The sequence below is a fragment of the Augochlora pura genome, chromosome 11 (assembly GCF_028453695.1).
Source record: "Augochlora pura isolate Apur16 chromosome 11, APUR_v2.2.1, whole genome shotgun sequence".
In the NCBI taxonomy this organism is placed as follows: Eukaryota; Metazoa; Arthropoda; class Insecta; order Hymenoptera; family Halictidae; genus Augochlora; species Augochlora pura.
Window position 1 is genome coordinate 822,803 of NC_135782.1, and position 15,044 is coordinate 837,846.

General features: G+C 52.0%; 2 protein-coding genes across 5 annotated transcripts in view; one reads left to right on the forward strand and one right to left on the reverse strand.

The window, feature by feature from the left end:
• LOC144476732 (uncharacterized) overlaps positions 1 to 15,044 on the reverse strand; it is a 56,316-nt gene that overhangs the window by 29,541 nt on the left and 11,731 nt on the right. For 3 of the 4 annotated variants that reach the window (XM_078193902.1, XM_078193901.1, XM_078193899.1), the window contains exons 1-2: positions 11,382 to 11,518; positions 2,530 to 2,747 (exon numbers count right to left, since the gene is read on the reverse strand). The gene's annotated coding sequence lies outside the window, so the exon portion shown is untranslated. Of the gene's footprint in view, positions 1 to 2,529; positions 2,748 to 11,381; positions 11,519 to 11,600; positions 11,709 to 12,041; positions 12,413 to 15,044 lie in introns of those variants that run through there. The other variant, XM_078193900.1, reaches the window with a different exon arrangement.
• Sff (BRSK family serine/threonine-protein kinase sugar-free frosting) overlaps positions 1 to 15,044 on the forward strand; it is a 28,926-nt gene that overhangs the window by 5,804 nt on the left and 8,078 nt on the right. Inside the window, exons 2-8 of the mRNA XM_078193887.1 lie at positions 9,349 to 9,529; positions 9,731 to 9,871; positions 10,859 to 11,009; positions 11,459 to 11,674; positions 12,146 to 12,345; positions 12,895 to 13,125; positions 13,415 to 13,731. Coding sequence (XP_078050013.1) covers positions 9,349 to 9,529; positions 9,731 to 9,871; positions 10,859 to 11,009; positions 11,459 to 11,674; positions 12,146 to 12,345; positions 12,895 to 13,125; positions 13,415 to 13,731 — 1,437 coding nt within the window. The remainder of the gene's footprint in view (positions 1 to 9,348; positions 9,530 to 9,730; positions 9,872 to 10,858; positions 11,010 to 11,458; positions 11,675 to 12,145; positions 12,346 to 12,894; positions 13,126 to 13,414; positions 13,732 to 15,044) is intronic.

A 15,044-nucleotide genomic window follows, 5' to 3' on the forward strand; every position in this document is an offset into this window, starting at 1 on the left:
ATCATTATAATTAAAAAACAATGGAACGTATGTTAACAGCCATCTGAATCGAACCTTTTAAATCTGATAAACCCCGCGACGATGTCAGAGATGGATTTCTAATAATTTCTCAAAATGATCTCGTAATTCTATCGCGATCTAATTAACCCTGGCATAAAATAGACACTTCAAGCTGTCATTTCAGCCAAGTTGAATTGAAATAGCCCCGCGAGAACGTCTCTGAAAATTCAACCGAACCGCCTTGCATTGCTGTCAGAACTCCGCGAACAAACTTATTACACAACCTAATTTAACATCGTGAAAATAAAGTGCCACCCTTTCGTTCGCCAAGCGAGTCGCGCAACAATTTCAATCACCTTGCTGCACACGGCGAATCGATTGTCGGCAGCTGGATTACCCCGCGCGCGTATAGATATTCTTTCTCGAACACGATCGAACGGCGACGACAAACGGCAGAGTAGAGCCAGTTTGTTGACGCAGCGTGTGGAAATTGACGAGAAGCCGTTGCATCTCCGCCGTCTGGAAATTCTGTTGCTCGCGCGTTCGAGCGAAGGAAACTCGCACGGTCGGGCCAACGGAGTTGGCTTCGCTAACAACCCCGTGTTCGACGGGACGCGCGCTCGGATGCAAATGCGGAGATGCAAATGCACTCCGACGAGGAGGGGGCGGGCGCATTTCCGGAAAAGTTGCATCGCCGGAATTTTTGCGAACGGAGGATTCTTGGGAGCGGAGCGCGCTGGCGCGGACCGGAAAAGTTCGCGGCGAGCCTGTTCTGATATTCTGCCAGCGAGCCAACTACACCCCCATGAAGACGCCACAACCTACTTCGGGCTGCCAAAAATCCTTGAGAGATCGCGGGACGAAGCGAGAAATTGAACTCGGCGCTGCGAGCCGAGCCGTTTTGTTTCGCGTTGGCTTTGATTCTCGCGCGCGGCGTTTTCGCCTGTCTCGTCTCCTCCACCCTCGATGAGACTCGGTGTCCTCGGTGTCGATGAGCTCGGTAATAGCAAACGATGGTCGAAGTTTTGTTGCGAGAATCGCGAATGCGTTCTCGCATTAAAGTATCGTCGTCGCGGTCCGAACGGGGAGGCGCGCCGTACGTTGGCCGCCCTGCCATTATTTCGGTCAGCCGTTTTAACGATCGTGAACCGTCCATGGAAACACGGTTCACCAGACGGTTTCCGCGTCTCTCCCCGTTTCCTCGTAACGATCGCAACAACCAGACGACAACGGCGCCCCGCGTATCTCGAACTCGCCAACTTTACGGGTGGAACTCGATCTGATATTCCGCTTGCGGAGTTTACGGCGAACTCGGCCCGATAACCGCAGATTTTATGTACGGTGGACGGATGATGATGTTCACGAGCCGCGCGAAAAATAATAAATCGAACGCTGCCCGATAGTTTCTCTCCACCTTGTCGCGAATACACGTTCGCGTAACGTTGCGTTTCGTCGGATTGCTCGAACTCGAGCAATTGTTCGCCAAGCAGAGAAGCGCATGTCTGCTCCCATCGATTCCGCGGAGTAATTCGAACCTTTTCGAAAAACGACGGCAACGAAGGTCGGGACAGTTTGGCGATAATTCGGCGACAAACCGGCGGACGGGCGCGCGGCACCGAGTTTCAAGGGGGTTCGAACGTAGCACGGAATCCGCGGAATATCGCGGTGTAATTCGATTCCGGCGGTGAACAGGGCCGCGGCCATGGTCGCATACGGAAAAAGGGATTCCCGTGAACGCATTTGCATAGGCGACAGGCGGTACGCGTCGATTCGGGGAAACGAGGGATTCGCTCCGTTATTTCCGCGACGACACGAGGCAAGATTTGCCACGTTTCTCGGGTGGAAATTTATTTAGTTATTTATTTGACAGCCGTTGCCGATTATTTATTTAAAACAGCGTAAAACGGTAACGATGAACGAGAAGTGGAAAAGGCAGTGATTAAAGAGATGAGGAGAGACTCCCGAATCGGAGCGATTCGTTCGTACATTGTTGTACCCGAGAGACGCGTTGCAAAAACAGAGCCGATTACATAAGGGAAATATTAAATAAGATATAATCTGGCCGTGGTATCGGATTGACCTCGTTCGCGGCCCGAATAAATCGAATCGAGTGGTTCCGGTCGCGGGGGTCGAAAACTCGAAAGGAGGAACGAGACTTCGCTCGGCGCATTTTTTTTTCTATTTGGAATTTCGTTGGGACTTTCGACGGGGAATTTCGTTTTCGAGTCCGTGCTAATTAAGTTGATTGAAGGGTCGACTGGCACGCTCAGTCGATCGCTCGATAATCGTCCCCGTGTTCGACGCACCCCCTCGCCGACGCGGTAAAATTCAGGCGGCCGCGATAACGAGCGCGGATGATCGATGGTTTGACACAGATTCGACGGATGTAGGATCAGTGGTCGCGATGCGACGCGTCGGGATATCAACGGGGCTTCTCCGTTCCATATCTCGTAGAATCGCCCCGGCGCTGTTAGGCACAAGCATAACCATTCGACGAAAAAAATATACTGTACTGACGCGAGTAATTACCATCGCCGGGGAATAAGATAGGAGACTCCGACGACCGGCCCGTAATTAGGACTGCTAATCGCGTGTCCGACGCTCCTCTTCTTGCCCGACGACAATCCCTGCCTCCAATTACGATGAGTTCGTCTGGTTCTCCATTTGGATCAGATTTTCATCCGTTTTCCTATCACAACGTCTCCTATTTTCAGCGCCTTCGGATCTTTTCTGACGTCTCCAGAGATCTGTAGAAAAAAATATACAATGATTTCATCTGCAACACTGTGGCTATCAACTCTCAAACCTTGACGGTTATTCCTCCAATTAATTCCGTACCGAATCCTCATTATCGAGACGCGTAACTTCCATCCCGCGAATTTTCAAGATCGACTGTCGAACCGTTTATCTCTCTGTTACGCAATCCGCTTTCTCCCCGTCGTAACGGGAGTAACGCGATTAACGGGGCTAACGAAATCAGCGGCGAGCGAACGATCAAAGTCCGGGCCGGCAAAGTAGAAATGGCGCACGACGGCCGGGCACGCAAAGAAATCTCGCGGTTTCCCTCCCCCGGGGGACGACTTCCGCCGCTCCTCGCCGGAGCGGAACGGCGGCAATCGGTTCGCCGATACTCGGGAATTAGAAGGAGCGGTGGTCGTCGATTCTGAAAATTACAAGTCCGCTTGGTAAAACGGTGTCGCGCGACCGGCTCCGGTTCCCGCGCGGAATTTCGCCACGGGAAACACCGGCCGGAGCTGTTTCAAGCTCCACGCATCGTTAGGGTCGCTGACGTCACGCGGAACGCTCGAAATGTAAACCCGCGATGGATTGATTTTCACGAGGGGGGAGGAGGAGGGATATGTCTGTGCCGTCGATGTCGGTAAATCGTGCGTGATGCGAGTCGTTAGGGAAAGTGCACTTTAACGCGTCCCTATAACGGGGGGCTAATGTAATTCCCGCTCGTCGATTCCGTCGGCCGAGCAGCGCCGCCCGTCGCCGACACGTTTCCTCGCCGAAATTCCGAAATTCCGAATTTCCCCTCGCCCCCGGTTCCCATCAATTCTTCGTTTCACCGGAATTCGCCGGACTCCGTTCGCGGAAAATTATTTCCACACGGGACATCGCTCCGTTTTTCCTGCGCGTACCACGCGACGAACTATTACTCTCAGATACGCTAAACTTCGCTGTAACTGCGGTTTTATTTCCTCGCATCTCTTCTTTATCGATTCGCTCGATTCACTTTATGAACGTTACGACTAAATTGCGGATTTTATGGGTTTATGGCGGGATCGAGCAACTGCAATTTAAGATAGTAAAAAGATCAAAGGATTTTTTAATTGTCAATCTATGAACTGGATATTCGATAATAAACTTGGCAAGTTTCATTTCGAAACTATTTCGAATAAATTTGCAAGTCGATGTTACGTATTCTCTGTAACAAGTACGTGGGATCGAAAATCGATTAGAAGTCATTAATTTCGTCCCGTAATCCCACATAGGATCGACGGACGAGCGCGGAGGAGAATATTCGATGGCTAAACGAGCGGCGGGGTGTATCGAGCCAGGGGGTGTGATTCGAGGTTCTGTAAAAAGTTGAACAATTTAGTGGAGAAACGGGTCGACAGGGGTTTCATCGAAATCGCCGTCTATTAGCGTCGTTGAATGCCGTCGTAACGAACGCACCGGTGTGTTTACGGTAGGAACAAAGGGCCGAGCCGTCTCGAGCGTTATGAAATGCTCAATAAATTGGAAGAGAGGAATAGTAATCACCGGGAAAATCGTGGAAGCGGACTCGCGGAAAGGGCATTCGATTAATTAATTGTCGAAGGGCGCTCGATTCTTCCGCGCCATCGACGCTGCAACGACCGCCCGATTCTTTTGTCATCCGCCCACTCCTTCTCCTTCGTTTCTTCATCGTTTTATACTTGGTCAGCTGCTCAGGGGGTGGAGGGGGCGGATAAAGGGAGGAGAGAAGGGCGAGGCCCGCGACGTCTGCTTTTTAAGCGGGGACCGGGATAAAGACGTCGGACGTCGTCTCGACGGCGTTCTCGAGCCGACCACGGCCCGGTTTGCTTCGGTTTAAGCCAATTTAGCCGACGCTATAAATTCTGCTTTCCTCTCGGCTCTCTCTTCCTTCCACCCCCTCTCTCTCTCTCTCTTTCTCTCTCTCAGATTCGCTCCGTCATATTTCCTCGTTTTCACCGGCGTGGCGCGGGCTCGTCGTTACCGACGGCCCCCGCGACGCCCCTAAATCTCAACTTTTCAAACGGTCCGAAACTGCGGGCTTCTCCCTCGGCTATCGAGGATTTATCGGCGAACGCTTCGCTCGCAAATTAGCGGCGCTCGATTCCGCGAGAACTCGAACAAGGTTTTCGCCGGCAGGAGTTTTCGCATTTGGAAAAACACGGGGCTCCGCTGAGAGCGGAATCTTCGACGGACTTTAACGCTTTCGCGAGAAACGTATACGAGATTTATTTGCTTGGACTAATTCTTCATCCCCTTGCACTATGACTCCTTACATGCTGCGTTGATCAGCACTTGTTTGTTCTTAATATTTTTAATAATAGGACTGGACAATTGTTGGTTCTTCTGCTACTTTTTATTTAATTTAACTTTTAAACTTTGATCACGGAAGAATTGATTTCCATTATGGAAATTCATTATTCCATTATCGATATGTTCGATATGTCGGACTCGTGACAAATTCTCGATACAGAGTTCCTTTCCAAGTCATAAATACGTCTCTGGAATAGTCCAAGGGCGTGCGGCACCTTATTCCGTTCTCTCGGGCAGGAAAACCGAGACGAACGGAGTCGCGTGGGCGGAACGGAATCTCTCCTCGCGAGGAGTTGATTTCGCAACTGAGCGCCGCGACTTTGTGCGCGCAGAGGGGTCGTAACTTTGAAAACCCGGTGGGGGTGGAAGGGGGTCGATAGTCGCGAAGGCCGAGAAGCGAGAGGCGACGAGAGCCCGGGAATCGACCGAACTTCCGTCGTGCTCTCTCTCTCTCTCTCGTCGCTCCTCGACAAAGAAATTGGCGGATTCGTCCCTTCGGACTGTTCCGGCTACGAGAAACACCGCGGGAAAACACTCGTGGACACTTGGTGGTCGTTGAGCGAAAAGTACGGGCGTGATTCGAGAAAAAAAAGGAAAAATGGTGCGCGAGGCACGAGCCACTCGGCGCTGCTAACGAGTATTTAATATCGGTATCTCCAGCGCTGAGAAACTGATTTCACGAACGAGAGCGCGCTCGCGGATTAATTATGCGCCCTGCGGAACAGTTCACGACCGGCTGCGACGCCGCGGCCACCGCCGCCGCCGTCAGCCGCCGTTTGATATCTCGAGTGGGTAAATACGCGGAGAAACAGCGGTAATTGAGGGCTCGAAACGTTTCGAACCGGTCCCGACGAGTTTCCGCTTCAATTCGAACGAGAGCGAGTTACCCGCCCCTTTTTTTTCTATGCGCGCGGCTCGACGCCGAAACTCCGAAGCCAGTCCGTTGCCCCCGTCGTCGCACGGCGGACCCTCCAAACGTGGTCCGAAGCCCCTAAAACAAAACTACCAATAACTCTTTACTATAACCTTATTAACAATATTTTTACCGATATTCTAAATTAAGTTAATTATATAACAATTTTCATTGGCGCTTCAGAGGCACCACTCGAGTGCAAACGGTTAACTTTAACAAGTCGATAATAATACATTGACGATAAAATCCGCAATTTACCAACGACTAAAGCAAAACTCGAGGGATCGCGTAGAGAATGTAAAACAAAGGAACAAGTTTTACGAGAAATTATTCGAAGACGTCTCCGAAGCTAGTAAAAATACCGGGCATAAAGTCCGCGTAAACGCCGGCCGTATAACGCCGAATAAAAACAGTCGTCGTCGTGTCGGATCCGAGACACGCGCGCGCACAAAAGTGCTCGCCGTTTCCCGATTTTATGCGGCGCGTCTCGCACACCCCCGCGCGTTGTCACGGTTTTTCACGCGACAGAGATGCGCTCGAATCGAGTCTATCGACACGCACCGGCATTTCAATAGGAACGAGTGGGCGCGAAGAGAGAGAGAGAGAGAGAGAGAGAGAGACGCGACACGTAATTGAACATGCTCGATAGTCGACGCACGTGTGTCCGATGACGCCTATCGGGAAAGAATATTCGTACAGGCGTACGTTTATATTTAGCGTTTGGACGGTCGCTCGGCACTAAATGTGATTTCACGATTCTCGAAAATAACTGGTGCCCGTGTTGGCTCGTCCGGTCAATCGGGAACTATAAACGTTTGATGAACTGCGATTCAAGGCTTAGACGGGTGTCCCGCATGCTGTTCGTTTCGTTAATCTCTCGCGCTGTAGATTCGACGTCGCGCGATAATATGGTTAGCCTGCGACCAGCTCTTTTTAAATTCATTTATTCCGCTGCTGTTGCCTTGACGCGAATTAGTATACAGTATTTTTGAAGAGGAAGAATCCAGGAGAATTAAACGAACGATGCGGCCCAACTTTTGATTTCTATCGCAGCGTTCGATTCCGAAAAGGGTGATCGGGTTGGGCGACGGGTTGAGCCATCGGCGCGGAACAAATGCTCCGGGACACGTATCAAAGGCCTCGGAAATCCCTTATTGAAGGCCTCGGCAGTACTCGTCGCGACGATTCAACCGGATTAGGACACGTGTGTCGAGGGCTGTCGCGTCGGTAGCCGATCGCCGGCAAGTATCCGCGACTTAGCCGGGACTCGGCGGCAACCGGACCCGTCGCGTGTTTGCCAGGTTGTTTGCCCGTCGTGGACAGCAGAAAGTGTGTACACTCGCCGACGTGCCCCGAAGAGTCACTTAGACCTCGGGGAAGGATCTCCGGCAGCTGAAACATGTCCCAGGCTCGTGTAACGCAACCATTTTCTTGGTCCCGCGTCGCGAAACTTTCCTCGTCGCGACTCGGCCCGTTTCTCCGTTACGGCGCGAACGTAACAATGGAATTAGCGAAGTTTGCGGAGCCCGGAGAAACTGAAACAAACGTCGCTTAATATTCGTCGATATCCGAGGACGATCGTTCCGCGATAACAACTCCATCGGACTACGGTCGAGGCGGAGCGAGGCACCGGCGAAAATTCTTACACCGGGCGAAAATAATAACGCGTGTCGTCGATTGCCGCTCGACAAACACGGCAATGTTCGCTTAATAGAACAAACACGGAGGAGTTCGCTTAATAGAACAAACACGGCGGAGTTCGCTTAATAAAACAAACACGGTGGAGTTCGCTTAATAGAACCGGAGACTGCCGTCGCGTATGGTATACCGAATTATTCTTCGACCGGCGATTCGATCGCGAATAGACGAGTCGCTCTTCTTGGCGTGGAAAATGAGTCGGCATTGTAATCGTGTAATTCGTCGCGAATCGATCCGGACGGATACGTACGACGCGAGAAACGCGAACGTTCGCCGCGACAAAGGCTTGCATCGGAGCCGGTCGAGGAAAGCACAATAAAGCTGTGATCGTAATTGCGAATAAATGGGCATTGTTCTCGTTGGCAGAGGAGCACGGCAAAAAGAGGGGGGTGGGGGAAGAAGAAGAGCGTGCGAAGTGACCAGAGTAGTGGAGCTACTCACGTAGTTATTTGACTCGATTCGGCTGCCAGGTTTGTTAGCCAGATTAGAAAATTTAATGACGACCGCGCTGATCCGGCTCGAATAGGACGAGTTCCTCTTTGCGCAAGGACTTCCAATTAAGTGGCACGACCCAATTCGGTACGCTGCGCGCGGCGACGAGCACGCCGCGCGCGTTCGTTCGAACGTTCTCTGTCACGCGCGCGATTGTCCGACTAAACCGGCTGTGTACTACTTGGCTCCGGGAACGATTCAATGGTTCTCGGTCCGCGGGACCTACGAAACACGGTCGAAGGCAAACAGTCGCAGCGGCAGCGGCTCCGCGCGTTGTTCGCTTCGATCGTGCCGGGTAAAATTACCTCGTCGGTAGGAACAATACCCACCGGAGCCGGCGGAGAACTAAAGATCCGTTCAACGAGAGCCGCGGCACAGATAAACAAAACATCGGTTCTTCTTCCTATTTTAACACCACCCTTAATCCCCGTCGCGATTGCTCGCAGCGTCGAGACCTTAATTTCCCTCTGTTCGCAACGCCGCGATTTTCAATCTTCGACGCGCTGCCGGCATCGATCCGATTCGCCGCGCAAATAGCCTCCTTTTTACTTAGATTGAAAGGGACGTCCGGTTTTTAATAAGCTGCTTGCAACGAATGAACGCTTGGCATAGCAGAATCGTCGAGGCGATTTATTTAACTCCTTACGATTTCATTCGAATCTTTGTTAGCTCTTTCTCGTGCCTAATAACGAGAGAATTCATCATTATTTTCACTCCTAAACTTTGATGACAGAGTGAAATTTTCTTCCAATTTGATAGAAATGATTGGCACTAGTATTTATGAAATTATGCAGCACTCGCTGTAATAGTGCAAGAGGTTAAGGAGGACAGATGGAAGACGGTCTTTAGCGCTTCGACTGCCACGTCCTCCGCGTTACGTGTCCCTAATTTTATCATAATTATTCCTGCGTGAAATTTACGAACGTTTTCATCGATGTCGTCCAACTTGACGTCTCAGATTTAATTTGTTTAAGTGGTGCACTTTAACCTTATGAAATTCTTGGGGCTATTAACGCGGCAGTGAAACCGTGAAGCACTCGCGCTGGAAAATCGATGGACGCTAGCGACGAATCCTTCTCAAATAATTATTTACGAGATTATTACTGCGTTCAAGATCTCTGCCAATAATAAATCTCTCCTGGAAGAGATTCGAACCTCACTTTCTAACAACAATATTTTCTCTGGTGTAGGATTGGTCAAGCTTGGGGTACACTGCGTGTTGGGCAAGAAGGTGGCGATCAAGATCATCAACAGGGAGAAGCTGTCCGAGTCGGTGTTGATGAAGGTGGAAAGGGAGATCGCGATCATGAAGTTGATCGACCATCCTCACGTGCTCGGCCTGTCGGACGTGTACGAGAACAAGAAATACCTGTGAGTATCCTCTCTGTGTGTGTATCCCGGGGAAAATCATTTCGCTCGGCTTGCGATCATCGCGTTTTCTGACCAACGCGCGCGCGTCCGTTTACAAAAACGAAACAGAAGCGACGAAGATACACACACACACACGCCTGTTGGAAAATACGGATGCGCGACGTGTCGACTGAAGCTGCGCTCTTTTCTCTTCCGTTTCAGATACCTCGTTCTGGAACACGTCTCGGGCGGAGAGCTTTTCGACTATTTAGTGAAAAAGGGTAGACTAACGCCGAAGGAAGCGAGGAGATTTTTTCGACAAATCATTTCCGCGTTAGATTTTTGCCATAGTCATAGTATATGGTGAGTACCTTCTCGTCCATCGTTCCCTCTGAAATCAGTAGATTAATATTTCAAATTAACCCTTCCGCATTATTCGACGAACAAATGCCGTCCCTCGCGACTTTTATTTCTGAGACCAGTCTGCGATCTGAGACTTTTATCTGCGCGTGACAAATACGGCGACGACCGAATACAAATACCCTGAGAAATTCTCTCGATTATTTGTGTAAGAAAGAACACAGTTTACTCTATCCTGATCGCTTGACATAAGAAAATTGAACGGCCGAATCGAATCATTTATTTCAAACGAGGCCGTCGCGATCGCGAGCTCCGGAACGATGCGGAGGGGCTTAAACGGGGATGAAAAATAGATCGCAAAGGAGGAAGAAAGAAGGAGGAAGAGATGGCTCGGGGTCTCGGCTAGGACGACTTCGTCGAACGATTCTCGTGCATAAAACAGGGATCGGGCAAGCTGTATAATTCACGGCGCGGCGTTGCACCGTTTGCTCGAACGTTGGCCCGCGAAAAGTTTCGGCCGGCCGCGCCGAGAGATCAACCACGCGGCGCGCTTAGGAGCTGTTACGAGGGAACATGATCCATCGAGAGTTTCCCCGGCGCGGCTTGTCGCTGGCTAAATCCATCGGCAAACTTAATCCGTGCGACCTTCGCTATTGGAAACCGGGTTGGCCGGGTGGCTTACGTCGAAATTCCTTCCGGTTAATTTCGCGAGGCGCTAAACGACTCGATAACGGCCGGCGCGCGGGAGGGGCGAGAGAGAAAAACCGAGGGGAGACCTACCCCAATCGAATAAATAGAGAAACGGAGCTAATTTCGCGGCGGGGGGACATCGTGGAACATTGGCCCCGGATCGATCCTTCATTCAAATTAGTCGAGCCCGGGCCACGCGCGACCGTCCTAGCCGGCTCGAGTAACCCGAATTAGGGCAATCGCGACCCCTCTTCCCCGTTGCGGACTCTAACCCGTGTGTCCTCTGCTTTCCGTTCACAGTCATAGAGATTTGAAGCCTGAAAATTTGTTATTGGATGAGAAGAATAACATTAAGATCGCGGACTTTGGGATGGCGTCGCTGCAACCGGCCGGCTCCATGCTGGAAACCAGCTGCGGATCTCCTCATTACGCCTGCCCCGAAGTTATTCGAGTAAGATTCCGCCTCGTGGTCGCATTCGAGCACGCCTTTCTTTTAAACGACTCTTCGACTTGCTTCGCTGCGCCTCGGTGACCAAGATTACCCGAGGAAATTGCTTCCTGGTCGATAATCTTGTCCGAGGCGAGGATTTTCGATTTACCGGCAATCGCGTTTTTTTTCAACGAGGGAACCCCGGTGCACGTCGATATTTTATTTAGCCGTGTTTCTTTTTATCCGGCAATGGAACCGTGCCGCAAAGAACCTTCGCTAATTTTCGCTCGATATTTCCCACCGTCGACTCGCGACTCGGCAAGAGTTAAAAAGGGTGCGAACGCGTTCATGTTCCTTTCGTATTAAAATCGGGGGGAGAATTATTGGTCTCACCTTCTGCGAGCCGAATCCCCGGCCCGGGAATTTAATTAAGGCGGAGAAAAAATGCGGCGCGATTCGGCTGTTCCCAGGGCGAAAAATACGACGGCAGGAAGGCGGACGTCTGGTCCTGCGGTGTGATACTGTACGCGCTTCTGGTAGGCGCGTTGCCGTTCGACGACGACAACTTGAGGAAGCTGCTGGAGAAGGTGAAACGCGGCGTGTTTTACATACCGCATTTCGTGCCGCCCGAGTGCCAGAATCTGCTCAAGGGGATGATCGAGGTCGATCCGGACAAGAGGTTGACGGTAAGCGATCCACGCCGTGGACTCCGAGGAATTCCTGCCGAAGTGAAACGATGTATTAGGAAGGGTTTTATACCGGTGATCCTACGAGAGATCACCTCGCGAAACCATCATAAAATTGTACCAAGGGTATCGAATTTACACTGGGTTTACAGAACCCGACTAAAATGGCGAGTCCTTAGTTCTCTGATTTCCGATTGTTCACGTCGTAAAGACACATTTACGAGTTATAGAGTCAGACCATACCATTGTTCCTTTTATAGACCAATATAAAACAGCTGGTTTCAGTGGTGCGGAAATCTAGTGCTAAAGTCTATCTCATAAATATCTATTATTTCGGTATTCATACGTTACAATATTGAAAACGTACCGGCTCGAAGTCCCCGATCAGAACCCGATCGGGTTGCGATCGGAACCCGATCGGAGAAGAGTGTATCCCGGCCGATAAATCCTGACCGAATCGACTGCCCACAGCTGGCGGAAATAAACAGGCACGTGTGGGTGACAGCGGCGGGCAAGGGCGAGCTGGAGCTCGAGCTGTCCATGATGGACGTGGTGCAGACGCACGTTATTCCGTCCGTGGAGGCGATCGATCCGGACGTGTTGCAGGCGATCGCGAGCCTAGGCTGCTTCAAGGAACGGGACAAACTGATCCAGGAACTGCTCAGCCCCAAGTAAGCCACCCTAGGCGACGGTGAACGCCGGATTCTTCTACCAAAAAGCGTCCATTGTTTCCCAGATCTGAAAGATCGAGACCTTTGTAATTCGAAATGTTGCACTCGAAATCAAAAATATACAGCATTTTCATTTCGCATAACTTATTGCATACGACATTTGTTAAACATAAACAAATTCGATGATGTTAAAACTATCTTGAAACCTGATGCAAGAATGTCTGACGGCGCCTCAGAGTCGCCGCTCGAGTGCAGAGGGTCGATCGTCGACTCCTACATTACAGAAAACGTGGCGACTCCGCGGCGAGCCCGAAGGCTGAACGGAACATGTTCTTTAATGTCATAATAATGTCTATAAATCGATAAGCCAAGAGTATATAAGGAATGCGTGTCCAGCAGACCCTCGCGAAGCCGGTCGCGACGCTACCTTCGAAACGATTATCCCTTGCGACAGTCCCGAACGAATCGAAGGCGTTCTTTCTGTATCGCGAGCCCGAAGCGAAGGGAGTTTCATCGATCGGTTTTCTCGAACGATTCGCCCGATTGCAGCCACAACACAGAGAAGGTGATCTACTTCCTGCTGCTGGAGCGAAAGCGGAGAAGACCGGCGTGCGAGGACGAGCTGGAGGTGATGAGAGGAGGCGTCCGGGGCACCGTGAGCCAGTTGGAGGCCGACCCGCCGAGGAAACGGGTGGACACGTGTCGCGTGAACGGCAGCACGGCCCTGAATCTCGGCGAGATCAGCCACGGGTCACCGCTGACCCCGCGGAGGCAGTCCAGGTGAGTTTGATCGCGTGACCGAATTGAGCCGAGTCCAAAGTAAACGAAGCAGCGTAGAAGGAAGAAATTCTTTGGCTCTGTCAGGGGAATGATCGAGGACGGGGAAATGCTAATCAGGACCGCTGCTAAAGGGAATCGTTTTATGCATAAAAAAGTAATCCTAAAGCAGGAGGGCATTATCGGCAAAAATCTCGATAATTACGGACCGATAAAAGCCGGGATTTAACAAAAGTCGGCCGGTAGGTTTGGTCAGTCGATAATGGGAGTGTTTGGTATGTGTGTTTCGCAGCACGAGGCACCACGCGCGTCGTTCGCCGAGCGCTGGCTGCCACACGCACGCGTCGCACGCGGCACACGGGCCGCACGCGTCCCACTCGCACGCGTCCACGCCGGGCAGCTCGCCGCTGCACGCCCCGAACGCGGTCGCGGGGCTGCTGAGTCCTCATCGGGCTCCTCCGAGCTCGCACGCCGGCCAGACCGGAAGTCCTCACAGGCTGTCGGCGGTGAGCAGCGCAGCGGGCAACGGAAACTCGACGAATCCGGCGGTCGCGGCGCCGGTCCCGACCCTGCCCAACGTGGGAATCGAGATCAACGACGTCCAGCAAGGTCAGTTGCTAGATCGGGCATCGCGAGTACGGTCTCATTCGTCGAGAGAGATCCGATGGTTCGTCGAGGGCTTTGGATCCGACGGTTCGCGGAACGGATCTCATGCGGCGCGAGTCGAACGCGACGTTTCCTCTCCAATTCGGGGGGTGAGAACTGGTTGCGCAAGGGGCGCAGAGATAGCGGCGACGGGACTCGATTCGACGTGTTATAAATGGAGACGTCGCGTCGGGGCCGTTGAATCGGACCGTCGCTCGCTCGCGATAATGGAATTTGTCCTCGGCGAGACAATGACTCCGGCGAAAATACGAACTCGGTATCGGGCTCTGCGCCGCGAGCAATACGAACGTTTCAATGCCGCGTCTAGGTTACGACCTCGGTTACCCTGCCTTTTATTCCCATTACCGTTTTCCCGTTATCCCGATGAAAGCTCGGCGATCCTGAAAGAGTCGGCCGGTGGTGATCGGTAGCCGGTAATAGGCGAACATTCGAACGGGTTGCCGATAAGACGGGGGAGCCGGCGCGAACCCCGTCGCATAAACGGATCAACGTGCCGAGAACGAACTTCTCCGGCGTTTCTATCGTCGCCGCGGACCGAGTCCTTCCCGTAATTGATACGCGCCGACACGTTTCTCGTCGGGTCATCAATTATTCGTAATCGCGGTCGCCAGACGCTTCGTCGCGCGGCGTCTACGCCAAAACCGGCTTCAAAGTCCGAGAGAACGCATCCGGCGACGCTGTCCGGACTGCATTAGAAATCCAATTAGCCCGAGTTGCAAAATTCGACCTCAACAGCACGACGCTTTTGTACCTTGGCAAACCGCGACCGATTCTCCGTCCGTTGGAACGTCCGCTTGTCAGCGTTCTCCTGAACGCAGGAACGTCGACAAAAGTAGTAGACGTGGTTTAACTTAACTTTCCAATTACGCGAACGTACGGCTGATAATTCGGCACGGTCCGGCGCGAGCCCCCCGTTTAATCGGATGATCCGAGTCGCGCGAGCTTCTGGCAGGTGTCCAGCGTGTGTGTTTGAACGCGCGAGGATAAAAAAAAGAGAAGCTCGTCGCTACGGGCGTATCGGGGACCCTCGCCGATGTCTGAGCACCGCCCGTTTCATCTCGCGTCCGAAGGGGGCGGCTGTTAGCCGGGGCCGGCCTTTAAAAAATGCAAGTGACCTCCGCGCGCGCGACGGAGCTCAAAGCGTAACGAGCACACACTGCGTGCGGAGTGTGGGTGGCGTCGTTAAAGACACGTGGCTGAACTCACTCTCTCTCTCTCTTTCTTTCTCTCTCTCTCTCTCTCTCTCTCTCTCTCTC